Genomic DNA, 27,711 nt, shown 5'->3' on the forward strand with positions numbered 1-27,711 from the left:
GGCCGGGCGGGCATAGCAGGCGAGCCAGGCGGCGGTTGGGCCGGGCCGGGCCGGGCCGAGGGAGCGCGGCCGAGGGAGGCCGGAGCGGAGGCCGGGCCGGGCGAGCGGCGGACGGGCGGAGGCCGCGGCCATGGCTGACGAGACCCCCCGGAAGGGCAGCTTCTCGGCGCTCGTCGGACACACCAACGGCCTCACCAAGCCCGCGTCCCTCGCCGCGGCCGCCGTCACCGCCAAGCCCGGCGGTGCCGGCGGCTCCAAGAAGCTCGTGATCAAGAATTTCCGAGGTGGGTGCGGGGCCGGCGGGCGGGCCGGGGGCGCCCTCGGCCGCCGCCCCGCGATCCGCGGTCGCCCGGTCGCGGCGGGCCGGGCCGGGCCGGGCGCGGCGGGACCGGAGCTCTCGGCGGGGCGGCGTGGTCACCCCCTCCGCTCGCCCCGGCCCTGCGGCGGCGCGGCCCCCAAGCCCGCGCCTCTGGCCGGTCAGGAGCTCCCGCCTCAGCGTCCTCCCAACTGGGGGCAGTTTCGGGCAACTTCCAGTGTTGAGTAGAGTGTAACTATTCCGCGTCCTCCCGTTTGGGAAGTCCACTCGTTAAGTAAAAGAACAAGATTTTTATGTTTTCTACATCCGCTTACACTGGTCATCAGTATTCGATGTGTTTACTTAGCAAAACGAAGGTGGGATGGTTGCAGAGTCTGTAACCCGAGAGATTTATAAACACGGTACCTTGTACTGGGAAAACAATGTCCTGCGTTCCTTAGCTGTGTGCCTTTGAAGTACTTTTTTTGTAGAATGGTTTTTTGAAGACGTGTGATTGTTGGCATGGGTGCCGTTACCTACTGACTCTGTCTGCAATTACAGACAGACCTAAATTGCCTGATAACTACACTCAGGACACCTGGCAGAAGCTTCATGAAGCGGTGAGAGCCATACAGAGCAGCACCTCCATCCGCTACAACCTGGAAGAGCTCTACCAGGTAAGTAAGGTCCACAGGCGGCTAAGAGCAGAGCTTTACAGAAGGCTCACTGAGACGGAAACCGTCCCTGCATCCTGTTTCCCACTTACCTGACTTTTTTTATAGTGGTCTAAATAGCGCAACAGTCCAGCTCCGGTGAAACGTGACGCAGCCATGGATTTTGTGGTCCCCAGTGTTGTTTCAGAGACAATAGAGAAGGAGGTAATAGAATCCGAGTATCTGCCTCCAACAGGAACAGTAGGAGTTCTGCGGAATCCTGTCCCGAGTCAAGGAATGTTTTCTGTTTTTGGTGGTTGTGGGATTTTTATTTCATTTTCAGGCTTAAGCTGTTGAAAGGTATTTAAATTTAACCCATTTATAGGAGAGAAATGTGTTTCTAAGAGCCATAGGACTTTTAACATTTTCCAAATATGCAGCAAATTATTATCCATTATGTTATATACGAAACTCTTACCTACGTTTTAGGTAATAGAATAGCATTTATATTGATATATAGCTTCTCTATTAAGAGACTTGAGTTTAAATTTTTTTTCTAGGAGGGTTTGGGGGAGAGTGGATACATGTGTATGTGTGGCTAAGTCCCTTTGCTGTTAACCTGAAACTCCAACAGCGTCATTAACTGGCTGTACCCCAATATGACATAAAGAGCTTAACGTTCGATAATTGTAAAAAATAAGTAAAAACCTTTTCATGTTTACATAAGCAATTATGTTATAAAAATTATGGACACTGCAAAAAGTGCATTGAAGAAAATGAAAATCCCCGATATTTCTGCCACCCAAAGAAGACTGCTGTTGACAGTTTGATGAACATATGTGCCTTCTTTGTCTTAACTTTAAGTCTGTTGTGTGTTTTAACCACTTTATTAAGATATGGAATGTGTCCTTGAGTAAGTTTTAACAGATGTGTCCACTTGTAGAACATTCCGTCACCACAGACAGTGCCCGGAGGCCCCTGTGCGGCCAGCCACCCCTCCTCACTCCCAGCCCTTGGCAATCACTGACTTGCTGTCTGTTGGTACCTTCTGCCGTTTCTAGAACCTCATCTGAATGGAACTGTGCCTCTTGCAGTCTCTTGTACCTGGCTCCTTTCACTTAGGGTAGTGCTTCTGCATTTGGTGTGGGCCTTTTGACAGTAACTGGTTTCTTTGTCGCTGAATACTCTGGGTACCACAGTTGGTTATCGTGAGTTAATGAATATCTGGGTTTCATAAGACATTTCATAGCTTTTTCACAGTGGTGTCATGAGTTTTTGTCTCTGCCAGTGCCGTGTGAGAGTTTAAGATGCTCCATGTCTATGCCAATGTCTGGTATTGTCAGTCTTTAATTTTTGCTGTTCTAGTTTGGTATGCAGCAGAATTTCACCTTGGTTTTAATTTGCAATTCCCTAATGATATTAAGTATCTTTTCTTGTGCCCATTGCCATTCCTTATACCTGCTTTACTGAAGTGTGTGTTCACATCTTCTGCTCATTTTTTATGGTCTTGTTTATTTTCTTACCATCGAGTGTTTGGGGTTATTATGTATTCTGCGTACATATCTTATTTCAGATATTTGCCTTGCACTTATGTTCTCCCAGTTTACAACTTGCCTTTTGAGTCTCTTAGCTATGGCTTTCAGAGAGCAGAAGTTTTAAATTCTGAGGAAGTCTTTGTATCAATTTGGTCTTTTATGGATTGTGCTTGTAGTGTCTGTCTGAGAAGTCTTTGCCTAATCTAAGGTGGTGTGGATTCTCTCTTATTTCTTTGTGGACATTTCAGGGGTTTCAGTTCCACACTTAGGTGTGTTATCTGTTTGCAGGTGAGTAGTTGTATCTCTTGTGGGCTGTACCTCCAAGCTCATTGTCCTCCCTGTGGATGTCCGCTTGGTCCAGTGCCGCGTGGCGAGGCGTCTGAGCTTCCCCCAGCGAGCTGCTCTGTCCCTTCATCAGAAATTGCTGTCCAGATGAGAGCCTGAAGCCTCAAAGTCTGGAGCACTGGCCCTCCAGCTTTATCCTTTTTTAGATAAACTTGTTTTGGCTCTTCTAGGTCCATTGTATTTCTGTATGAATTTTAGAATCTGTTTGCCAGTTTCTCAGAAAAGCGTTCTAGGATCTTGGGTGGGATTCTGTGGAATTCTAGGTGAGCGTGGGAAGAGTTGTATCTTGACATCACTGACCCCAGCTGCTCACAAGGGCAGCTCTCGCTTAGTTGGGTCTCAACAGTGTGTTCTAGTTCATTGCATAGGTCTTGTGAAATTTATCCCTAAAAGCGGTTCATATTTTTATAGTGTTATAAAAGGTGGTATAAATTTTGATTTCTTGATAGTGTGTATAAATACAAATGATTTTATACATTGATCTGTTGTGCTATGTCTTGCTGATTGCACTTTTTTCTGTAGCTTTTTTTGTAGGTAACGTTGGATTTTCTATACTGACAGTCACATCGCCTATGAATAGAAATAACTTCCCTTCTCCCTTTCTAATCTACATTCCTTTTATTTCCTTTTCTTGCCTGATTACACTGAGTAGAGCCTCTGATGGCTAATAGGAATGTGAAGAGCAGGTACACTTGTTTTGTTCTCGGTCTTGGGAAAAAAAGCTGTTAGTCTTTCATCATTTAACATCATGCGATGCTAGCCGTGGGTTTTCCCGGAATACGCATTATCAAGTTGAGGAAGTTCCTCTCTGTTCCTATTTTGCTGAGCACTTTTATCAGAAATACATGTTGGATTTTGATAAATTCTTCTGTGACTGTCGAGGTGGTCGTCTGATTTTTGTATTTTAGTTTGCTAATTACATTGATTGATTTTTCAAATCTTAGACTGGTCTTTCATTCTGGAATAAATCCTGCTTGGTCATGAGTATTACCTTTTTTTTATGTATTGTTAGATTCAGTCTGCCAACCGTGTGTTAATTTTTGTATCTGTGATAACAGAGGATATTGATATTGATATTCATGTAATGTCTGTGTCTGATTTTGTTGTCAGAGTAATGTTGGCCTCAAAAAATGAATCGGAAATATTCCCTCCTTTACATTTTCTGGAAGACTTTGTATAGAGTTGGTATTATTTCTCCCTAAATGTTTGAGAGAATTCCCCAGGGAAGCCATCTTGGCTTTCTTGGTGGAAGGATTTTCAACTACAGGTTTCCTTAGTGGATATGAAACTGTTCAGTTTACCCACCTGCTTGAGCTCACTCTTCTGCTGCGGCGTCTAGTCTGCCGTTCGTGCCATCCAGTGTGATTTTCCCTTGCGTTGTTCTCCTCTCTAGGTGTTCAGTTTGAATCTGGTTTGTATCTTCTCTGTCTGTACTCAACTTTTTTGGCGTGTGGACGTGGTTCCATCTCCTCTGCGTCCTGATCTGCCAAGCCTTCATTCCGGCTGCCTGGCATGGTTGCTTTTTCTCCCCAGTGAGTTGTGTTCCTCCCTTTGGCCTGTGCAGCAGCTCTGACTAGATGCAGACACCGTGGGTTCTGACTTGTGTGCTGGATGCTTAGTGTTCCTGTGAACATTCTTGAGTTTTGTTCCCGACTTGGTTAATTTATTTGGAGTCAGTTTGACCTTTTAGACTGTTGCCTGTAGGTGTGCCAGGCAGGACTAGAGCATGGTTTTGTCCGGGACTAACCGCCCCGCTGCCAACGCAGAACCTTCCTGAGTCCTCAGCTCAGGGCGCCCGCTCTGCGGCCTGGACACTGGACGCCCGAGTGGTCAGTGCTTGTCTGTCTTCTGTCTGCCGAGGTCACTGCCTCTCAGAACCCAGTGTGCAGTGCTTTGAAAACTGCAGTTTTGTGTATTATTTCAGTAGCAGGTGAGGCTTGTTCCTTTGCTTTGTCTGGGCCAGAAGCAAGTGTCCCACCACGTGGCCAAACTCAGGGGCTTTTAATTTAGTAAAGCATTACATCTTCCAGCTAGGGCTCATTATTGCTCTTTTCCTGGAGATTTGACTGTCTGGTATCAATTGCCCAGTGTTTTCTTGGTTGGACTTTTACCCAGGATGTGTTTCATCGTGGTTACCTTGGATACCATCACAGATGGTGTTTCCAGGTGTCCTGGTGGTGTGTCTTGGGACCTTGAGGCTCGGGGTGCTTCCCCCCACAGTGGCACCACTCCTCCTGGGGGGCATCTCTGGAGGGCCTGAGGGATCAGTGGCCGCCCTTTGGAGGCAGGTGCGCGGGTGGGCACCTGGCCGCTCCGAACTTAGGAGTGGTGTGTGTCTACAGGGTGAGCCGCTCAGGTCATGTGGTGCAGGTTGGGGGGAGAGTCGGTGGCGTGGTGGGGACGTTACCCTGGGCTCTGGCGGCGTGGACAGTGCTCGCCTTGGGGCCTCAGCATAGAGCCCCAGCTTCTGTGCTGGGGTGGGACGCACTTTGCCAGAATCTTTTGTTTGTTAACGGTCCTCACCAGAGCTTGCAAGGTTGGTTCTGTTTGAGGAGGTTTTCGGGATGTTGGAGGGAGCACCTCTTGTTTTGATGTTGACCAGTTTCCCCAGAGCAGGTCTGGCCTCCCCCTCGCAGGCAGCCAGGCCTGCAGAGGCCTCTGCGGAGGCCAAGGGCAGCTTCAGCCCACCTGCCGCTCCTCACTTGGCCTTTGTTTGCTGGGAAGGGATGTTCTGACCATGATGATGAGCCAGTAGATCCACACCCCACTCAGTTCTTCCTGTGACGCGAGGAGGAGGAGGAGAGTTTGCATACATAGATCTTCTCTGAAGTTAGGTGTGAAATCCCAGCTCGCTGGAGAAAGTGTATCTGGGTGTCTGTGTCTTAGTCCTACCTGTCAGCTCAGTGAAACCGTGGGAACCTGAACGTTTTCAAGAAGAGTTTCGGGGAAGGCTGTGTGTTGATTTCAGACTAGATTTTTGTTTTGCTTTTGATTTTTTAAACAATGGAGATGTTGTTGACTGCGGCGCAGCGTGGCGAGCCAGGTTCACACGCGGTCTTACGCGTTATGTATATATTCTTATATATACACACGTGTGTAACATATGTATTCTTAATGTTCCTTCACTTGTGGTCTGTCCCAGGAGGTTGGCTGTGGCTCTCTCCACAGCGGCCCTTGTTGCTCATCCATCCTAAGTGTAAGAGTTTGCATCTGCCGACCGCCAGCTCCTGGGCATCCCTCTCATCCCCCCTCCCCCTCTGCAATCTTGAGTCTGATCTGTGTGGATTTCAGGCTGGTTTTGATGCTCAGACTCAAACCTGTCACAGGGAACTTGCACTTGAGAAAAGCCACGCTGCTGGTGCTGAGTCCTGGAGTGAAGTCTCCGTGACCCCTGTACCTACTGAGCTTGGGGAAGGAGAGTGGGGTGGACTCGGGTGCTGGTGTATCCACAAGGTGGATTCAAGAGAGCAAGGGAGCCCGGAAAGTGGGAGATGGGTGGACACTTTACTTGATGGCCTGTTGGAGAGCGTGAAGTAATGGAGAGTGAGTTTAGTGCACGAGTTACTCAGAAACGCAGTATTCAAGTTCAGATAGCTTAGGCTTAACAGCAAGGATTCTGTAATTCACCAACTTGGTCACTCCTGGAAGTCGGTCTTCTGTATGAGGGAATCACATCCCGGCTTGGGACTGGGGCTGGGAGGGTGGGCGTCCTGTCCCCTTGGAGTCTCCTGGGCCTCCCTATCCTTCGCTCCATACTCAGGCCCATTTTTGCGCTGCTCTTCACTGGTTTCTCATGGGCAGGAACCTGGGGAGACAGCATCCCGTGCGGTGGGCTTGTAGCGTTCAGACACGCCTGGCACCCACTCCGGTGACCAGGGCGGGGCGGCTGGAGGAGGCAGCTCACTGCCGAGGCCGAGGGCTGGGCCTGGCTGCTCCGTCCGTGGAAGGGTCAGGGGCGCGGTCTCCCCCGGCCGCTCTGTCCGTGGAAGGGCCGGGGGCGCAGTCTCCCCTGGGCCGCTCCATCCGGTGGAGTGGTCAGGGGCACGGTCTCCCCCGGGCCGCTCCGTCCCGTGGAAGGGCCGGGGGCGCAGTCTCCCCCTGGCCGCTCCGTCCAGTGGAAGGGCCTGGGGCTCAGTCTCCCCCAGGCCGCTCCTTCCTTGCAAGGGTCGGGGGCGCGGTCTCCCCCGGGCCTGGAGGGCAGTGTTTGTTTTTCACTTTTCCCCCTTCCAGCTGGTTTGCTCCTGGATGTGGGAGGCGCTCTCTCGGGGGAAGTGTTTTGCTGGGACACTCGTCTGTCCTGACACAGATAAGCCTGTGCAGAGCGGGTGTGGCGCTGTGGGGAGGGAGGCAGGGCTGGGAGATTGACGGGCTGCCCAGCTGGCCGAGGAAAACCCCTTCGGTCTGCTGCCTTTGGGACCCGGGTCCTGCTCACCCTCTCTGGGCGCTGCGTCCCCTAGACCTGTGCTGCCCACATGGCCCCACAGGGGGCTTCGTGCACCCAGAGAGGGATTTCTAGATTTCCAAGTGTGACTAAACCTCCTGAACTAGTTCTAGGGAGAAGGGCCTGCAGCGTCTCTGCCCCGCCGGCCCCCCCGCGGGGGCAGAGCAGGTGACGGGCTCCTGTAACACGAGGACGCCAGCAGTGAGTCAGCAGAGGCTGGGTGACGGCGCCCGGCCCGCCTGCGCCTCGGGGCTTGGCTCCAGATTCCAAGTTAAAAACAGCCTCAGTGGACTTTATGTAAATAGTGAGCACATGCCAAACAGGGCACATACGAGGGGGAGCTAGCTGGTTACAGAATCCGCCAAACAGCTCCCAGCCCGGAAAAGGCCGTTGTGAGGACACTGACACGCGCCTCAGGACCTGGAGCTTCAGAGGTGCTCCCGAAAAGATGCCCTTCGTGAAGGGCACACACCACTGAGTGTGTCTTGATTTTTACCAAAGGAAATATGTTTTCTCCGTGTATTAAGGTAAAAACTTAATTTTTAATAATTATATTTGTAAAGCCAGGCTTCAGCAGTATGTGAACCTTGAACTTCCTGATGTTTAAGCTGGTTTTAGAAAAGGCAGAGGAACCAGAGATCAAATTGCCAACATCCGCTGGATCATGGAAAAAGCAAGAGAGTTCCAGAAAAACATCTATTTCTGCTTTATTGACTATGCCAAAGCCTTTGACTGTGTGGATCACAATAAACTGTGGAAAATTCTGAAAGAGATGGGAATACCAGACCACCTGACCTGCCTCTTGAGAAATCTGTATGTAGGTCAGGAAGCAACAGTTAGAACTGGACATGGAACAACAGACTGGTTCCAAATAGGAAAAGGAGTACGTCAAGGCTGTATATTGTCACCCTGTTTATTTAACTTCTATGCAGAGCACATCATGAGAAACACTGGACTGAAAGAAACACAAACTGGAATCAAGATTGCCAGGAGAAATATCAATAACCTCAGATATGCAGATGACACCACCTTTATGGCAAAAAGTGAAGAGGAACTAAAAGCTTCTTGATGAAAGTGAAAGTGGAGAGTGAAAAAGTTGGCTTAAAGTTCAACGTTCAGAAAACGAAGATCATGGCATCCGGTCCCATCACTTCATGGGAAATAGATGGGGAAAGAGTGGAAACAGTGTCAGACTTTATTTTTTTGGGCTCCAAAATCACTGCAGATGGTGACTGCAGCCATGAAATTAAAAGACACTTACTCCTTGGAAGGAAAGTTATGACCAACCTAGATAGCTTATTCAAAAGCAGAGACATTACTTTGCGGACAAAGGTTCGTCTAGTCAAGGTTATGGTTTTTCCTGTGGTCATGTATGGATGTGAGAGTTGGACTGTGAAGAAGGCTGAGCGCCGAAGAATTGATGCTTTTGAACTGTGGTGTTGGAGAAGACTCTTGAGAGTCCCTTGGACTGCAAGGAGATCCAACCAGTCCATTCTGAAGGAGATCAGCCCTGGGTGTTCTTTGGAAGGAATGATGCTGAAGCTGAAACTCCAGTACTTTGGCCACCTCATGCGAAGAGTTGACTCATTGGAAAAGACTCTGATGCTGGGAGGGATTGGGGGCAAGAGGAGAAGGGGACGACAGAGGATGAGATGGCTGGATGGCATCACTGACTCGATGGACATGAGTCTGAGTGAACTCCGGGAGTTGGTGATGGACAGGGAGGCCTGGCGTGCTGCGATTCATGGGGTTGCAAGAGTCGGACACGTCTGAGCGACTGAACTGAATGACTACTGGAACAAAAGTCTTTGTTAGGACATTATACCCCCTTTTTTTTTTAAGAGGGAAAAGGACAGTAGATCTTGGAGTGAATTATAAAACCATTAAGTTTGAGAAAGGAAGTGAAGGATATAGAAAGAAAACGTGGATGGGAACCCGTTGTTCTCATTAACGCACAGAATGTAAGGGAAAGGTATTCTTGTTTTCTTTTTCCATGTTCTCTTTTGAACCTTATAAGTATGCATGTGTTTTGTATATTATGTATTTCTTTACATAGTTATTATCGCTATAAAAACGTAAGTTGCCCTTATATTTGAGTAGAGATTCTAAAATGTGTCCGTTCTGTATATCCCACATACTTTTTTAAACTGTTCAGAAATAGGCAGTAGAAACACTGCATTTCTCTTTATAGTATTTCATATTTGGATTGGATCAGATGCTGATTTTGTACATGAGATTTGAAAGAAAATTTTATTAGAACTGGTAAGAATATACAAGTATTATTTCTTTGATGTGGATCGATAATATTCTATGAAAATTGTTTCCGCCACAAACACTTGTTTCTTCATTAATTTAAGCCAAATTTAAGAGTCGCCCCACACTTGGGACCTTGGTCCTTGAGCTCCTTTTGGACCGTCACCCACTCGTGAGCCTGAAGGGCCCTGGATCTCCTGTCCCCTCCCCTGTCAGGGGTGGTCTTAGAGTCTGGAGCCCTGGGTCTCCTGTCCCCTCCCCCCTGCCATGGGTGGTCTCCCTGGGTCTCCTGTCCCCTCCTCTGTCAGGGGTGGTCTCAGAGTTTGGAGCCCTGGATCTCCTGTCCCCGCCCCTGCCGTGGGATCGTCTCCCTGGGTCTCCTGCCCCCTCCCCTGCCGTGGGTGGTCTCGGAGTCTGGAGCAGGTGTTTCTGGGCGGGTTTCACATTGTGATCCTCGGGGTTGGCTCACTCCTCCCTGCAGCCCCACCGCAGACAAGGGCCTGTGGGCTCAGGCCCATTTTGGTCCTCAAGTGAGTGGAGTGCAGCCAGGACCAGAGGCTGCTGGGCAGGGAGCCTGGGGGCGTCGGGAGAAGCCTGGCCCCTCGGGGCCCCATCCTCGGGCGGGCGTCGGGGCGCCGCCGCGCCCGTGCTCTGGGCCCCTGCTGCTGCGGAGCTCTCTGCTGGTCTCCGGCGCCCCAGCAGCGGTGGCCCTGAGCCACTGTGACGGTGCAGCCTGTGTGCGTGCTGAAGGGCGCCTTTCTGTTGCGATTATAGCTGTTTGCACAAATACACTTTTTTAAAGAACAAGTTTGTCATTCGTAGCGAATAACTGGTTATTCCTTTTGTCTTCAGGCTGTTGAAAACCTTTGTTCCCACAAAGTGTCCCCCACGCTCTACCAGCAGCTGCGCCAGGCCTGCGAAGGCCACGTCCAAGCACAGATCCTTCAGTTCAGAGAATATCCTTTTTTTATTTAGGCGATTCCTGTTCATTACCTAAATATTTTGAAACTGAACGCTAATAGAATAAAGAATGAACGAACATCCTTAATATTAAAACAAAAACTTTTAAAATTATCTTTTATTTATGGAAACAAAACCTTGCATTTATATCATACAAAACAGATTTTTTTGAAGTGGAATTTTTTACCTTTAAACTTCTTTGCTGATTAAGTGAGAGTGTCCATTTCTTAAGACTGGTTTGAAGTATTTAGGAAACATTCTAAAAAATATCTTAAAGTTTGAGTTCTGCTATTCTTTATTCTTGTTCTTAAAACTCTTGTTGATTTTCTGTGGCTTATAACCGGTTGCCACAAACTTGGCCACATGAAGCAAGCCTTGCCTGTCTACTCACAGTGTGCAGCTGGGGGCGCAGTGGTCTTCAGCTCAGGGCCTCGCTGCCTGAGACCCCCCTGGGCCTTTGCTGTTGGCAGCAGGCCCGCTTCCTCCCTCCGGGGCCGGACCCGGGCAGGGGGCAAGGGTACAGGGCGGGCGTGAAGGGATGAGGCAGGTGCATCACGGTTCGCAGGGGCATGTGGGGACTCAGAAACCACACTTGTGGCTTCTGAGCTTCTGGTCTTTCAGTAATCTGAGTACTAAATAGATGCGGTAGTCTGTGGTGAAGAGAGCTGAAATTAAGAGGTAAAAACTGCAATAAATCAGCCTGTTTTCTGAAGCTTTCCTTAGCAGCCCTGCACAGACTCACTAGACAGTGTGTTGTTTCTCAAGAAGATTAACACGTGCTGGCAGGACCACTGCAGACAGATGGTGAGCTTGCCAACGGCCTCTGCGATGCTGGCGGCCTGGGCGCCTCCTCCCTGTGCCGGCCTCGGTGCACGGGCAGGGCAGGCGGGTCGTGAGCGGGGCTTGGGGTCTGTCCTGTTCAGGGCCTTCAGACCACACACACCAGTAGCCCCGGGCCTGGGACTCTGGTGAGCCTCTGAAGTTTTCCTTGATCTCAGTTTGTGCCTGAGAATCAAGCCCGAATCCCAGGGCTTCCCAGTACCTATGGACAGCCAGGCTTAGACTTAGTGGCTGTGTTGATTCTAATTTGGCTTTATGCGTGTGAGTTTTCAGGGTGGCCTGGCTGAGAGTTAGGAGAGGGGGAGCAAGGGCAATGTCAGTAGCTCTCCCGAGTGGGTTGGACGCTTTTGTTTCCTAACGGAGGTAAGTGGTGACAGCAAGAGAGTCTCTTCCAGGCCAAGCACTGCGTGAGTGGTAGAAATGGGCGAATGTCCGTCAGGAAGGTTCTGTTTACTTGTGTGAGCAAAGCTCCTGGACAGAGTCTGGGGAGCTCCCTGAGAGGAGAGTCCTGGGCCCCCACGCCCCCTGAGCCTGCAGAGCCAGTTGAGGGCCGCATGCCCACGTGCCAGGAAGGAATGCTGGAGCCCAGGCTAAGGGCATTGAGCACATCAGTGAGGAAGGGACTGAGCTCACATGTGTCTCGGAGGCCGAGTGCTCTGAAATCCCTCGTCAGATTTTCTGGATGAAAGAGGAAAAGCCAGCACCAAGGGGAACAATTAGATTCAGGGATGTCAATCCTGAGAGGGTCTTGGTGAGGCAGCCGTGTTAGATCTGAGACAGCAGCATGACCGCTCAGAGGCCTGGCGTGGACTGACTTGGCCCTCTGCCCCCAGATCATGATCCGGAGCATCTTCCTGTTCCTGGACCGCACGTACGTGCTACAGAACTCCACGCTGCCTTCCATCTGGTGAGTGTCTGCACTGTGGCTGCCACGTGTGCCCGACCGTCTGTCTGTCCTCCGCGCCTCCTGGGCCCCTTGGTGGACCTCAGCCCGGGGCATCCATCTCTGAGGGGTGGCCACCGAGCTGGCAGCTGGCAGTCCCATGTGGTCTCCTGCGGGCGATGGAGTCCCGGGACAGGCCCAGCAGGCTCAGTCTCCACCACTCACTCTCCTCTGGGGAGGCTGAGCACGGGGGCCTGACTTCCCCCTGCTCCTCACGTGGGGCCTTTGGGGGGCCCTGTGAGCGGGACCCTGCGCCCCTGTTGCCCGGGTCCCCACTTGCTGCCTCCCGAGCAGCTCAGCCTGTGCGGGAGCCTGCCCCAGCTCATCCGCAGCCCTCCTGGCCTCCATCCACACAGACAGTCACTCCTGATTCGGGTGCTGTGCCCGGGACACATGGCTTGTGGGCGGCGGAGGGGGTGAGGGCGTGTCCTGCTGGCTGAGTGGGAGTTGCTAGAGCCCGAGCCGAGATATCAGCTTCCAGAAGAGGGTGCCTGCGGCCATGGCCAAACTTCCTCCTGATTCCTTGGGCAACGGGCAGAGGACGGGTGGTGGGCTCTGCTTTGCATCCTCATTCTGTGGTCCTGCAGCGCAGACAGACGCAGCAGCTGGAGCACGGGCTGGGGGGACACCGAGGACAGGAGACCCCGGGGCCCCGGGCAGGGTGGGGGGACCCACTGACTCACGCAGGAAACAGGCCACCCGGATGAGGGAAGAAGCACAAGGTGCGCCAGACTGTCAAAGAGGAAAATTAAAAGAAGTTGACGTGTGCACTAGCGAGTTAGCAAGTAAGTGTGTCTGGAGCTTCACCCAAAATTTGTCAAGAGTGAACCTAACACGTCTTGCTTTTTCTGTTTGTGCAGGGATATGGGGTTAGAGCTGTTTAGAAACCACATTATCAGTGATAAAATGGTCCAGACGAAAACCATTGATGGCATCCTGCTGCTGATCGAGCGGGAGCGGAGCGGCGAGGCGGTGGACCGGAGCCTGCTGCGGAGCCTGCTGGGCATGCTGTCCGACCTCCAGGTGGGCCCAGCCACCGACCCCACGCCACAGACGGGTCAGACCTCGGTGGAGACCACACCGTTCACACGTTGCTGAAAATGCAGAAGTGTTCTCCCTTCCACCCGGGGCGAGAACGTAGCCACCCCCAGCAGGGCCGTGGCAATGCAGCCAGCCGCCCTCGCCGTGGGGTCAGCCTTCAGGATGAGAGGCTTTGCTATAATTGGCCAGTAACTCTGCTCATTTTTTAGGTATATAAAGACTCATTTGAACTGAAATTTTTGGAAGAAACGAATTGTTTATATGCTGCAGAAGGCCAGAGGTTAATGCAAGAAAGAGAGGTGAGTCGCCGAGACGTTTGTGAAACGCCTTACTTTGTTTTCACAGATGTGTATCCAGGTGTGATTTCTAAGCGTCTGTCTTTTCACACAGGCGAACATTCCACTGAAAATCTCCTGAAAGCTACAATCTAGTTTCAATTCCCAGTAATGAGGTTCTTTCTTAGTATTTTGAGGGTTTAATTTCTCCCCCTATTTTAGAAACTTTTCCATTGTTGTCCCCCCATTAAAAAAGCCAGAAAAGCAGCTTCTGATTTACCTAAAGGAGCTCAAGATGAAAGAGTATGATAAAATATAATTGTGTGTGTGTGTGTGTGTGTTGGGGGGCGGGGTGCCTGTGCTGAGCCGTTTGCGGGATCTTAGTTCCCAGACCAAGGATTGAACCGTGCCCCCTGCAGTGGAAGCGTGGAGTCCTAACCACTGGAACGCCAGGAATTCTCTAAAGATAATGCTTAAATATGAAAGATAAACCCGATATGTTAACAGTTTTCATCTGTGTGAGACATTGAAAAAAATGACCCTAAAAGCCATGGGGGAATACCAGGTGATGGTAATCAAACCCCAAAACCTCTCTAGCTGGTTTCTCGGGTCTTAGAGCCCAACCCAAAAGGAAGCCCGGGGGCCAGCACAGGCTGGGGGGCAGTTCACGTCGGAGGGCGGCCTGGCCACCACCCCGCGCCAGGGCCTCAGGGACCCCTGCCATGGGGCCCCTGCTGTGCAGGCAGGGGGCAGCACAGGCGCCCTTCACCCCCGGAAACTCAGAGTGTGGTTTGAGATCTGCAACCACTCTGGGGCCTCTGGAGAAAGCGTGTGATTGGTGTTCGCTGGCCGCACCGTGCGTGGACGGGGTGCTGTGACCTAGCCCGGGCCCCGTGTCCCTTCCCCACTCCCATCAGTCGGTGTTCCAGTTTGGCTTGTGTGCAATTCTGCTTTTTGTTTTACTAAAGCAGTGTTTGAACTTCTTGGGTCACATGAAGAATGTGTTTTGTTGCTGATGTGTTTCAATGTTCTTTCTGAAAGGTTCCAGAGTATCTTGACCACGTGAGTAAGCGCTTGGAGGAGGAGGCGGACCGCGTGATCACATACCTGGATCACAGCACACAGTGAGTGCAGCTCCGGGCTCCATCTGGTGGCCTCCTGGGGACGACGTCCCCTCCACTTCCCCACACACAGGTGTCTCACAGACTCGCTCGCTGCTCTCTGACCCTGGATGTATTTTTGGTCCTCGAGCAGCTTATTACTCGTGATTATTCAGCAGTCGTAAGTTACACTGACCAAGTCGCCTGTCTTGAGTTCCTATCCAGAGGAGTGATTCAGACAGAGATACTTGGTGTCTCTTTACCATTTTTAATTTACGTTATGAATCTGTCATTTATAAAAATGTTAATGGGGTATCACTGAATGTAGGCAGTTTTGGTTGTAAACTTTGGTTGGATATCTGATGTACTGATGTAGCTGTAATTATTTTGCTACTAAGTCCCATTATTTTCTCATTTCACTTAATTTTTTTCTCTAAATCGATGAGTATCTAGGGAGAAGTTCAAGGGAAAGTTTTTTGAGTGTCTGTGTCAGGCACATAATGTTTATTTAAGTGAGGAAGGTCAGAGCATAAACGTGGGAGATGGAAAAGAGAGATGTCTTAAGAGGGAAAGTGCTAAACTGTGTGCGTTGTGGTGGCTGGTTGTGGGGGGGGGGGGGGGCAGTGAAAGGAAGGGACAGCGTGACAGCTCGAGAGCACAGAGGGCCGGAGCAGAAATGCTGCCCCCACACGCGGAGCTGGAGGTGCCGCCGGGACCTCGGGGATGGGTGCAGCGAGACAGAAGACTGTCTGGTGGGACGCCTCAGCCTGCAGCGCCTGGTGCCCGGCCCCACGGCTGCTCCTGCAGGCTCAGGCGCCCCTGGGTGCAGGTGCTGCAGAAGAGCCCCACTCTCCCCATCTCACCGAGAAGTGACTGCAGGCTAAGCGGAGGACTTGTAGAGAAGGGTGGTTCCCTGACTTAGGGTTTTGAGGAGCACTGAGGTGGCTTCTGCAGCGTCAGATGACTCAAAGGTCATCGAGTAAAAGGTGATTTTCATAGAAAGCAGACTCAGGAGGCCAGTAAACGAGCCCCGGGCTGCACGCCCCCTCCTCAGGGCGTTGGGACGGCTCGAAGCTGAGCCCTCGGTGCCCGGACCCCAGGTGGCTGCGGCCTCTCTCTGTCGGGGCTGCCGTGAGGGCCACGTGAGGTGGTGCAGGGAGAAGTCCCTCGAGTGGGCCCAAGGTTAGTAAGTCCTGGGACTGCAGTAGGGCTCTGATCTCTGAGAGCAGAGCTCAGCGAGCAGAGGCCTGGACCCCACAAGGGCGCTGTGTCCCCTTGTGCAGGGGACAGCCCCACACGCCTGTCTCCAGAATGTCAGGTTCTCTGTTGCATGTGACACTCCCAGACTGTAGGGAGTCGAGTTTTGATGTGTGATCCTGGGAGGACGCAGGTGGAAGTGAGAACAGAGGGGCCGCTGGGGCGGCGGGGGGGGCTGTGGGACCCAGTGGGGTGCGACTGAGGGCAGCAGTCCAGGAGCCCCAGGGACTGGAGCTCAGCTGGCCGGAGCGTGAGGGCCGCCGGCAGCCCCTCTGTGCGTGGTCGCCCCGTCTGCTGCCGCCCTCCTCGCTGGACTCAGCGGCCCGAGACCGGGTCAGCGCTGGCGTGGTCCCGTCCCTCGTGGTTGATGGGCTCCTTGTGCACCACCCCCCAGGAAACCACTGATCGCCTGTGTGGAGAAGCAGCTCTTGGGAGAACATTTAACAGCAATTCTGCAGAAAGGTAGATTTCCCACCGCTCGTGTGTGCACTGACCGCTTGTCCTGCATTCAGTAAGAGGGTTGGAGCAGCGCGGTGACAACGTGGGGCCATTGGCTGTAACACAGTCACTATGAGTCATCGAAGGGGGTGGCCCTCAGCCCGGGGGGGCCTTGGTTACCAGTTGTGTTGAAGGAGTGGGCAGGGAGCACGCACCGTTCGAGCTAAAGTCACAGGAGTCTGTCGGGGCTGAAAGACCCCCGCCTCTGGCGGGCAGACAGCCTCGCTGTGCTCAGGCCTGGGCTGACCACAAGCGTGGACGTGTGGCGGACAGCCAGCGGGCCTGACGGCTGCCTCCTGCCTGCGCGGCGGTCCCGGGGAGGGAGCAGACCTGGCCGCACACCCGGGGCTGGCGGTGCGGGTTCAGTGCCCCGTCCACCTGCCGCCAGAGCTCACGCTGCCGTGTGGTTTCAGGGCTGGACCACCTGCTGGACGAGAACCGAGTGCCGGACCTCACGCAGATGTTCCAGCTGTTCAGCCGCGTGCGGGGCGGCCAGCAGGCGCTGCTCCAGCACTGGAGCGATTACATCAAGGTGTGTGCGGCCCTGGGCGGGCGGGGCTCGTGGGGCCGCCTGGGCCCCGGGCCACAGAGCGGCCTCGGCTCCTTCACGGTCGGGGGGCCTGGCTGACCTGCCCACCGCCTTCCGGGCCCCTTGCGCACACGGCCTTGGGGATGAGTAGCAGCGGGCGAGCGTTTACAAGCTGCCGTTTGGCGCTTTGCTGTCAGCGTAAGCACTAGTGGGATGCTGCGCTTGTGATTTTCAGAAAGTTGCCTTTGTGAATCTACTGTTGAAACATAATTTCAGGCATGGCTCAGTGGGAACTGTTACACAGTTTGGTATGTCTGGGCAGGGTGTATGCGGCTTTGTTTCCTACAAATCCGGGATTTATGCATGTTTCGGTTATAAAAAGGCAACAGGAGTGATCCGTGTGGTGCTGGGCTTGGGTGGTGCACACCCGGCGAGGTGTAGGTGGACTTGTGGTCCATCTGGACGAGCAGGCGTAGACTGTGTCGGGCCGAGGCCTGGTCGTGCTGCTGCTCGGTTGGGGCCCGTGTGTCAGCGTTGGGGACCAGGCTGAGCGCACAGGCACACGCTCACTCTTCTCACTGCACACGGGTCTGTAACCATCAGGAAGAAGCTTCAACGCAGTAAGAAAGACGACGGGAACAGTCGGGCCTGCGCGTGGAAAGCTTGTACACGCACACACACCCCCAAGATCTTGTGCCGCTGTATTGAGCTGAGAGGCAGGAGTGACTCAGGCCGGGCCAGTGCTGGGCTTTATGCCAGGAGAGGCTGTGGGGGTTGAGGGTTCTGCTGCCCAGGGGTCCTGAAAGAGTGGGCACGGGTCCTGACACAGGAGGGCAGCTTTGCAGCGTCCAGTCTGGGCAGGACGTGTTGGATTGTGAACCTGCCCAAGTGTCTGCTGACAGTGAGCTGTGACACCCCCCACCCCTGCAGGCCGTGCCGGGCCCTCTCCCCAAGCCTCTGTGCCGCTTCACCCGGGCCTTCCCGCCAGTGTCTGCCCCCATGTGCGCCCCTGACATGGAGCTCCTTGTGTGTCCTGTGGAAGCCAGCAGTTTGTGTGGTCCGATAGCCAGCTGTTATTGTCATACAGACTTCTAGTCGTGTTTAAATAGCATTTCTTAAATAAAAACGCAGGCTGAAAAGCAGAGTCTAAAGCACAGTTAGAAGTGAAAGAAAAAGAACTATAGTTAGAAAGTCCAAATAGGTGTAGACGGTTAAGAGGATTAATTTCTGAGGGAGTTATAAGTAAAAGTTCTTCCAGAAGCAGAATTGTAACCCTAAAGGTTAGTTGGCATACCCACTTAACTTTTCGAATGTGGACTACATTTGTGAGACTTCTGGAGTGATCAAGCATTGAATACTGGAAGTGATTAATGTGTTAAGCCATCGTGATTGTTCGATAGCAGGAGAGAAGCTGCTGTATCAGAGCCCTGTTGCTGACCTGCTGTGTTTTGCAGACTTTTGGGACAACGATCGTCATCAATCCTGAAAAGGACAAAGACATGGTGCAGGACCTGCTGGACTTCAAGGACCGAGTGGACCACGTGATAGACGTGTGCTTCCAGCGGAGCGAGAAGTTCATCAACCTGATGAAAGAGTCCTTCGAGACGTTCATCAACAAGAGGCCCAATAAGCCTGCGGAGCTGATCGGTAGGAAAGCACAACTCACGCAGAGGCTTCCCCAAGAGCAGGCGCCTCGCGGGGAGGATGGACTGTGCCTTAAAGGGACAGCCTTTCCGGAAACCACAGACAGCAGCGTGCGCTCTGCGTGTTGGATCCGCATGTGAGCACGTGGTGTCTCCACTGGGAGCGTGTGCTGGTAGTTTCGTGATGAAATGGAGCCTGACGTCACAGGAGCAGGACGAGACGAGCGGCTTTATCCTCGCCTGCACAGTCCCGGCCCCAGAGCTCCTCCTGCCCAGAAACTGGCCTGGGTTTGTCGTGTAGGAATGTTAGGAGGATAACTGTTGACCTCTCGACAGCGTGTGATAGGAGATGGCTATTCAGTCCCGACCTTGTATCCTCCAGTCAGTGTAAAATATGGTGGGATTGATTGGCATCTCTTTTAAATGATCCCTTTGTATACTTATTTCATGATAGCATCAAAATATACTCAGGATTCATGGAGTCTCATCAGTGAGGCAGTTTTTTGGAGTTGTCCAGAGGCGGCGGGCAGGGAGGTGTGAGGCAGTGGTACAGAGCTGTTGGAGGTGCCCGGTGGGAAAGTGGAGGTCACAATACAAGTGTGCACGTTTGCAACGTGCAGGATAAAGAACGATAAGGGGAAGAGCTAAGAAGAGCCAACGGGAGGAGACGCTCAAATGCACCTGTTTGATTTGGCCTTTGGCCACTTTATAGACTCTGGTTTCTCTAAAGACACATTCAGACCCTCGGGAGCTCGGATTCTCCCCTCGGGCAGGTCGAGGTGGCCTGTGCGTCTCAAAAGCAGGAGGGCAGGCAGAGCCACTCTGTCCCTGCGGGGTCGGCCCTGAGAGGAGTGCTTCCGCGTAAGGAAACCTTGCCCGCGTCTCAGCACATCCTGCTGGTGGGCTGCTCCGGTTTCTGGAGCAGTCGTGTGCCAGGAAGCTCCAGTGTGGGAGCACAGGGTGTGTTCTCAGGTGCCTTGAAAGCACAGATCTTAGAACATCAGGTGTTTGCCTTTTTGTTACATAATAACATGTCATTTTGGGAAAGTTCCAAGTGTTATGTTCAGTTTTTTCTTGGAGAAATTAAAGATCTTCCTTTTTGTATTTAGAATATATATTGTATTGTATAGTGAATGCTTATTTTTCAAATAACTTCATCTCTTACAGCAAAGCACGTAGACTCAAAACTGAGAGCAGGGAATAAGGAGGCGACGGACGAGGAGCTGGAGCGGATGCTGGACAAGGTCATGATCCTGTTCCGGTTCATCCACGGTGAGCTGGGCTCCAGGCGTGCATCCGCAGTGCCCCGCCAGCCCGTCTCTCCCCTGCCCATCGACACAGGGCCAGGGTGGCGGCTGCTGTGGACGGAGCAAGGGTGTTTGTGGGGATTCAGCGGGAAGAGCTGGCTCACACATGCATGCGGTCGCCTCTTGGGCTTAGTCAGCCGCTGAGGTGAACATTTTCACGGCAACTGTCAAATGTCTCACGTGGTTCTTGCTTGCTTATAAATAGGTAAAGATGTGTTTGAAGCATTTTACAAAAAAGATTTAGCAAAAAGACTCCTGGTTGGAAAAAGTGCCTCCGTCGATGCTGAAAAATCTATGTTGTCGAAGCTGAAGCACGGTAAGCGCCTGGGGGTGGGGTGAGCGCCCGCACGCAGGGCCTCCCTGATGCTCACCCGCCATCCGCTTTGTCCAGAGTGCGGGGCCGCGTTCACCAGCAAGCTGGAGGGCATGTTTAAGGACATGGAGCTCTCCAAGGACATCATGGTTCATTTCAAGCAGGCAAGTTGTGTTCAAGTGTAACAGCTTTTTAAAAAATACGCTATTTTAAATTCTGTGACGTGATTTTGTACTTAAGTATACGAACTATGTAAAATCTTTGTCTTTAAAAATTACACTGTTAATGTTTCACATATTCAAAACACTTCAAAATGAAAAAGAAACATAACCCCTGGGGATTCCCTGTCGGTGCAGTGGTTAGGACCCCAGGCTTCCACTGCTGAGGGCCCAGATTCAATCCTCAGTCTGGGAACTAGGGTCCTGCCAGCTGTGTGATGCAGTTGGAAAAAAAGAAAAGAAAAGTAATTCCTAAAAGTGCACTTGAAACTCCGGCTTAAATGAGTTTAATGACCCATATTTGGGACAAAACTAAAGAAAAACCTTCCCAGTGGCGTTAGACCAGGGTGTGTGGCTCCAGTGGGCTGTGTTCCAGGGACTCAAACGAATGAAAACACAAGGTGAGCTGTAGCCTGGAAATGGGGTCACTCAGTGTCTAGAGGTTAATTCTTTTGGGTGCTCTTCTAAAGTGACCGTGTGTCTTGGTTTCTTGTGTTTGCAGTACATGCAGAATCAGAGTGACCCGGGCTCCATAGACCTGACCGTGAACATACTGACCATGGGCTACTGGCCGACATACACACCCATGGAGGTGCACCTGACTCCAGAGGTGAGCGCTCTCCAGCCGGCCCGGCTTTCACACACTGGTGCCCCAGGGCCCACGCACCTCGGGGAGTGTGGGAGTCACACGCTCGCTGAAAACCCTGACCATCTGTGTCATCTCTGGGAGCAGCGTTCACAGTGCACGCTCCTTGTCTCTGTCCGCCGGCTGCCTGTCACGAAGGCGCTGGTTTAGCTCCTGTGTGGGAGCCTCGGGCTTCCTTGGCTGGCTGATGCTCCCACCCGACATACCAGAGCCAGGCCCTGAGAGGGCAGGGACAGCGTGTGTGTGGCTGACATGGGCCCTTTGAGGGGGGTGGGGTGTGCCTGCCGGCGTGGGCCCAGGACCTCCAGGGAGGACAGCTGGGCCCAGGGCCCGGGCACCCGGGCAGACGTGCTGCTGCCTGGATCCGCCCTTCCTGTTCCCAGGGCAGAGTCTCCTGGAGTCTCCCGCTTCTGGCCCTCTAGCCAGTGTCTGTTGCGTCCTCTCCTTTGTTTCCTCTTGCCTGCACCCCAAATGCACATGTTCCCCGGAAGCCCCAGCTCCATCCCTCTCAGCCTCCAGCCTGTGTCTCCAGTCCCCCCACCCCAGGACCGTCGCGGCTGTCCCAGACTCAGCGCCCCCTCCCACATCTCCCCACGCGATGGGACGGGTCTGCACCCTTCCCCACACTCAGCCCGGCGCTCTCACACTCCCGGGGCTGGTGTGACCCTGCAAGTAGACGCTCTTCCCCGGAAAGCCTCCACGCCCCGTCTGTCCCTGCTGGTTGACACTCGTCTCTCACCCCTCTCTCCGCCCAGGGCATGCCTGCACATGCGGGCGCTGCAGGACTGGGCAGGCATGGAGGGGTGGCAGGGACGGGCCAGAGTCCCAGGGCCTCCCTGGGACAGGAGGAGCTGCAGCAAGGGTCATCCCACCAGACGCGGCCGGACAAGAGCATGGGCTCTGGCCACGTGGGCCATGGTGCGCCTGGGCGCAGAGGCCGCAGGGGGCCGAGGGAGCCTGCGGGGCTCGGGAGGGGGTGCAGGCCCCGCCGCCCCGGAAGGAGGTGCTGAAATGACGGCAGCACGAGGCTGCGTGCAGGTGGCCGCTGTCGGCGCACGGAGCAGGCCTCATTCGGCCCAGCGGTGGCTTAGGAACTTGCACACTGAGCCGATGGTGGTGTCAGAGTAAGCGTGTGCAGCAAAATCACACTCGTTTTCTTTTGCTGACAGATGATCAAGCTCCAGGAAGTGTTTAAGACGTTTTATCTGGGGAAGCACAGTGGGCGGAAGCTTCAGTGGCAGACGACGCTGGGCCACGCGGTGCTGAAAGCGGAGTTCAAGGAGGCAAGTCCTCTGTCTGTCACTTTCTATGTTTTGAAGCACATTTGTGAAAAGAATGTTCTTAAATTGCCATTAGACTTTGGTAGAAAAGTAGAAAGGAAGAAAGGTAGAAAGGAAGGGATTATTCAATATAACTCAATACTGGCTTTTCAAAGTCAGTAAAATGAAGTGGTCGAAGGGCTAATACTTTAATCAATAAAATTAATGATGTATTCTCACCTGATGTCTAGTTAGGAGTGTCTCAGCACACCCGCACACAGGCTAATCAGGATGTCTTCTCACCTGGTTTCTCGTTAGGAGTGTTTTAGCACGCCCGCGCACAGGCTCGTCAGGGCGCCTCCTCCCCTGGTGACTAGCCAGTAACTATCTCAGCACACTGCACGCAGGCTCATCAGGGCGCCTCCTCCCCTGGTGACTAGCCAGTACCGTCCCAGCACGCCTGCAGGCAGGCTCACCAGGTGTCCGCAGGCTGGCAGACACACTTGAGTGGCTCCTGCTCTTTCAGGGGAAGAAGGAGTTCCAGGTGTCCCTGTTCCAGACGCTGGTGCTGCTCATGTTCAATGAAGGGGACGGCTTCAGCTTCGAGGACATCAGGATGGCCACAGGCATAGAGGACAGCGAGCTGCGGAGGACGCTGCAGTCCCTGGCCTGCGGCAAAGCCCGCGTCCTCCTCAAGAGCCCCAAAGGGAAGGAGGTGGAGGATGGAGACAAGTTCCTCTTCAACGCAGAGTTCAAGCACAAGCTCTTTCGCATAAAGATCAACCAGATTCAGATGAAGGAGACAGTACGTATCCACTTCCTCCGCCTTCCCCGATTACAGGGGACTGTGGGTCTATAAGAGCTTCTCGACCCTCATTACACACCTGTGTCTGTGAGATGCTTTAGCATAGCTCTTACTACTTCTATACTCAGGAGTGAAACTCAGAAGGATACGCGTCTAACAGGTAACTTCCTGTCTGCACAAACGTGTCCTATTGAGGTCTTTGGTAGCCCACCTTCTGTCCACGTAGGGAGCACCTCATTCCAAACCTGGTGACCTGTCCTAACAGCTCTGCCCACCCCCCGCCATCCTCTCAGCCTTGCCACTGGGCTCCGTGTTCAGGCCGAGCATCTGTACTTTTGATCAGGCTCCCCAGCGTCACGGCTCCAGGCCGCTGCCCTCGGGCACCCTGCTGCAGGAGCCCTCGCACCTCAGGGCTGTGGTCCAGCAGATGGGCACCGTGGCCTTGTCGGGAAGCAGCTCCGTCCAGAGGGAGCGCCAGCGCTGACTGCACGGGCCTCACAGCTGCTCCCGCAGCTGCAGGGGCTGGGGGTGCTGTCCCCCGGACGCTCTGTGCTGCCTAGTTGGGAGTACGTTCAGAGCACACGTAGAGAAATGTTCTTTGTGTTTTTATTTTTGAGCGATGTTTGGGCTGGTGTGGAGATTGTGTGGGTGACCTGAGACGCCTGTCACGGGGTGCCCTCAGCCTTTTCCGGCTTCCTCACGACTGAGTCACACAGAAGGACGAGGGGCTGGCGGGCACTCAGGCGGTCCTTCCCGGGTGGCCTGTCTGTCACCTCCATGGTCCACAGCTGGCTCTCCTGGAGTTGGCAGCGTTTCCTCCGCTGCACACACATAAACTCTCTTCTGGGGACCATGCCCTGTAACGTTCACGCACACAGTTTTTAAGCTGGGCCTCTTCCCAGGTCAGGACTGGGATTTTACGTGTGCAGAGTCGCACGTCGTGTGACTTGACTCCGAGAGCATGGAGCCCCTGTGCAGAGCCTGGCAGCACCTCGGGCCCGGCCTTCCTTCGGCTGAGGTGCCCGCCCAGCCGCACTCGTGCTTTCAGCTCCTGGTTTGGCTGTCTCGAGTCTCAGCTCCTCACCCTGGACTCGCCGGGTTAGAGGACGTGAGCTTTGCTGACGAGCACGCGCCAGGCTCCAGTCTCCAGCTCCTGGGGGTCCTGACCTTCCCACCTGCCTGCGTCCTCCCCCCGGGGGGGCACGGGAGTGGTTCATGGCCAAGTTAGTGCGACTATCTTTGAGTCCCCGGAGCATCTTGATGCCATTTAGAAGCTCGTACAAATTAGGTGGCCGTCCCAATCCTCAGTTTTTCGTCTTTTAACGTGGCCATATCAGCACTACGGGGCTGAGACTGGAGAGGGAGTGCCAGCGTCCGCCTCTCGGCCACCCGCCTGCGGCGCCCCGCTGGTCCTGCCCCGCTCGTTCGTGGGTCACCGCGTCCGCCTCTTGGCCACCTGCCTGCGGTGCCCCGCTGGTCCTGCCCCGCTCGTTCGTGGGCCGCCGCGTCCGCCTCTCGGCCACCCGCCTGCGGCGCCCCGCTGGTCCTGCCCCGCTCGTTCGTGGGCCGCCGCTGGTGCTCGTTCGTCTTTTTAATGAATTCTTGATCTCGAGTCCCTGGCACATTTACTGTAACATCCCCTCTGGCTTGTAGGGAGTGCTCTGTTTACATTGAAGGGAGGGGACTGGTGGCAGGTGGCTCTGTCACTCTGGGAGAGTTCTCCCCACGTGAGTACAGTGGGAGCTTCAATCTGTTCCTCTGCAGTTTCTGACTTGAGGGTCAGCTTAAGGAAGACCTTCCTCTGACCCACATTTTAAAGAATGTTTACTTCTATTGTTCCAGTAGTCTGTATGTTTCAAATTTCCCCTGAAATAGTTCTCTGAGCAGCTAGAAGTTATCTTAGCATCAAGAAAGCATTCCAGCCACCCTCCTATTTTAAAACATGAGTGGGTTCTCTCACAACCTACTAAACTGTCAGTTTTGTTAGAAATCAGGGTCACATATTACCGGGCAGTTTCTCGTTTCTGTTTTTTAAGTTCTGTTTCAAAGCCAGCACCCAAAGCCTTTTAATTGGTGTCACTATTCCTATAAATTCACTGATTTTGGTGCTGAAGTTCAGTGGTTTCACTGGAACAAAGCGGCAGAGCAGCACAGGGGCCCCCGCAGTCTGGCCTGCCCTCTGCCCTGAGCTCAGCAGCCCCCCAGAGGCGGCACCGGTGCTGAGCCGGGCGGCGGGCCCTCTCCCGCAGGTGGAGGAGCAGGTCAGCACCACGGAGCGCGTGTTCCAGGACCGGCAGTACCAGATCGACGCCGCCATCGTCAGGATCATGAAGATGAGGAAGACGCTGGGCCACAACCTGCTTGTCTCCGAGCTGTACAATCAGCTCAAGTTCCCAGTCAAGGTGAGCGGGCATCAGCTTGTCGAGTTGCTGCGTTTGCATACCCTTGGCACCGCGCGTCCCTGTCTCACGGCTTCTGGGGTCGGCTGTCTGTTCCCCGCCGTCGCTGGTCACTCGCCACAGAGGCCTCCCTCTGAGTGCGGAGAGAGAGCAGCTTTCCCGGTGCCCCGGTGGCTGCAGCGCCCTCCCCTCCTCCCGCCGTGGTCCCGGCCCCAGGCTCTCTGCCTCGGGAGTTTCCCCAGTGCCGGTGTCTGAGGGCTCCCAGCGGGCGTCTGGTTCTCGGTGACTGTGGCGTTGAGCTCAGGTGGACCAGGCCGTGGACGGGCCAGCAGGGCCGTGTGTTCCCCGAGCTTCCGCAGGCCCAGGGCGGGTGGGAGGGGGCCGGGGTCCCCTGCCCAGGAGACCCGGACGTCCAGCAGAGGCCACAGGGCGAGGCCTGCAGCTGTTGGGGCGGAGCGCTGCGCCCTGAGGGCCGGGCCTCCCCTTCTCTCAGGGGGACAGCATGCACCGGGCTGCGTGTGGTGTCCCCCGGTGACGAGAGCACAGCGTAGGGCGCAGTCTCCTCACAGGACGCTCTGCAGGCTGAGGGGCCCCCAACAGCTGCCTGCTCGGAAGACATCGGCTCGCGCTACGATGTTGACGTTCTTTGAAACAGGGAGCTTTGTCTGAGTCGTTCTGTTGTGAGCTTCTGGTCCTGCCCAGATGTGTGTAGACATGTGCCCTGACCCACGTGCTTCAGACGTGCACCCTGACCCACTCACTCAAGGTGAGCTGGACGCCCTGTGACTGGGGCCCTTGTTCTTCTTTTCCAGCCTGGAGATCTGAAGAAGCGGATCGAGTCTCTCATAGACAGGGACTACATGGAGAGGGACAAAGACAGCCCAAACCAGTACCACTACGTGGCCTGAGGCCCGCCCGCGCCCAGGACACACAGGACGCCCCTTCAGGGAGAAGCCCACTCCACTGCGCCCAGGCCCCGGGGCCGAGCCGTGCGGCCGCTCGGGGATACTCGGAGAGGGCGGTCCTTGGACCACTTTCGGGGCCCCGGGACTCGCAGGTGGCGTGTCTTCCCTCCAGTGCTTCCTCCTGTTCCTTTAGGCGTTTAAGGATTTCCAGGGCTCCGCAGAGTGGCTGAGGTTGGGCGGGCAGGCAGTCTCCTTTGTAAGCAGTGTTCTTGTGCCAGAGCCGATGTCCTGTGTGTGTGCGCGCGTGTGTGTGCAGGCGTGAGACCCTCCGTGCTGCTTCCCGTCCCTGCAGGACCACTGTGCGCTCCCGACACAAGCTCTTAGGCCCAGAGCGGGTGCCCCTGACTGGTGGTCGGGGGGGAACCTGCAGTGTCCCAGCTGATGAATTCCGCAGCCCGCTCAGTGGCTTCTGTTTGTTCCTTTGCACCAAGTTTTAACCTGTGAGGCCTGGTTTCTGGACGAGGCTCCTCGCGAGCCCTCTGCTTCGTGGAGAGGAGGTCGCTCTGGCGTGTGTGACGCCGCGAGCCCGTCCCTGTCTCTGTTTCATTCCCACTGTGTTGCTTGCGTCCTCTCCCTGTGTGGGTTTAGCGGGAGCGCTGTGTCTTTGCCGCCCTAAGGCTGCGCCTGGCAGCCCCTGTTCTTGGCCCAGGGGCGACTGCTGTTTTACTTTTTCTAACCGCGTGTTTGTACGATGGCAACAGTCAAGTCTGGTTCTGTTTTTGCGGCCCTGGGCGGCGGCTGTCCTCCGTGTGACCACGTCAGCGCCTCGAGGAGAGCGACGCGGCGCAGAGGTGGCCCTGTGGGCCCTGCCGTCATGCGTGTGCATAGGGGACCCACGCTGCGGACGCTGGTTCATGTGGGAACCACAACAAAGATACTTTTGTGAGAACATTTAAAAGTACTTTATATTTTACATAATAGCATGTTTTGTTTTGATTAAAAGCTACCAAAGGAATTTTGATCATGGTGTAAGTGTTGAAAGCAATATTTTCTGGAATATACCAAGTTTATATCATTTGATTTTTGTGCTAAATTATTAAAAGATTCTCCCTTTTTGAAACACGCGTGTTTAAAACATGACATCTCGTGGGTTTCCAGATGGAAGCCCTCCCTCTCTGCGTGCCCTCTTCCCTCTTTGTAAATTTTCAGTTGTGAGTTCATCACACATGGTTCATCAGAGACCAGTAGCTT

The 27,711-nt window shown here is 53.9% G+C and overlaps 1 protein-coding gene across 2 annotated transcripts; it reads left to right on the plus strand.

Annotated features, from left to right (window-relative positions):
* Positions 1 to 130: 130 nt before the first annotated feature.
* Positions 131 to 27,580, plus strand: CUL4A (cullin 4A). 2 transcript variants are annotated; one of them, XM_055543053.1, is made up of 19 exons: positions 131 to 284; positions 857 to 972; positions 10,375 to 10,478; positions 11,217 to 11,286; positions 12,156 to 12,229; positions 13,126 to 13,288; positions 13,516 to 13,605; positions 14,623 to 14,705; positions 16,333 to 16,400; positions 16,850 to 16,968; positions 18,420 to 18,612; positions 19,776 to 19,880; positions 20,121 to 20,231; positions 20,307 to 20,392; positions 20,949 to 21,056; positions 22,262 to 22,375; positions 22,878 to 23,156; positions 25,406 to 25,558; positions 26,368 to 27,580. In XM_055543053.1, exons 1-19 carry the CDS (start codon positions 131 to 133, stop codon positions 26,461 to 26,463), a joined length of 2,286 nt encoding a protein of 761 aa, XP_055399028.1. In that variant the 3' UTR covers positions 26,464 to 27,580. The 2 variants fall into 2 exon arrangements, with proteins under 2 accessions (XP_055399028.1, XP_055399029.1); XM_055543054.1 differs by lacking the exons at positions 131 to 284; positions 857 to 972 and adding an exon at positions 6,550 to 7,796.
* Positions 27,581 to 27,711: the final 131 nt, after the last annotated feature.

Source organism: Bubalus kerabau, chromosome 12 (genome assembly GCF_029407905.1).
Source record: "Bubalus kerabau isolate K-KA32 ecotype Philippines breed swamp buffalo chromosome 12, PCC_UOA_SB_1v2, whole genome shotgun sequence".
NCBI lineage: Eukaryota > Metazoa > Chordata > Mammalia > Artiodactyla > Bovidae > Bubalus > Bubalus kerabau.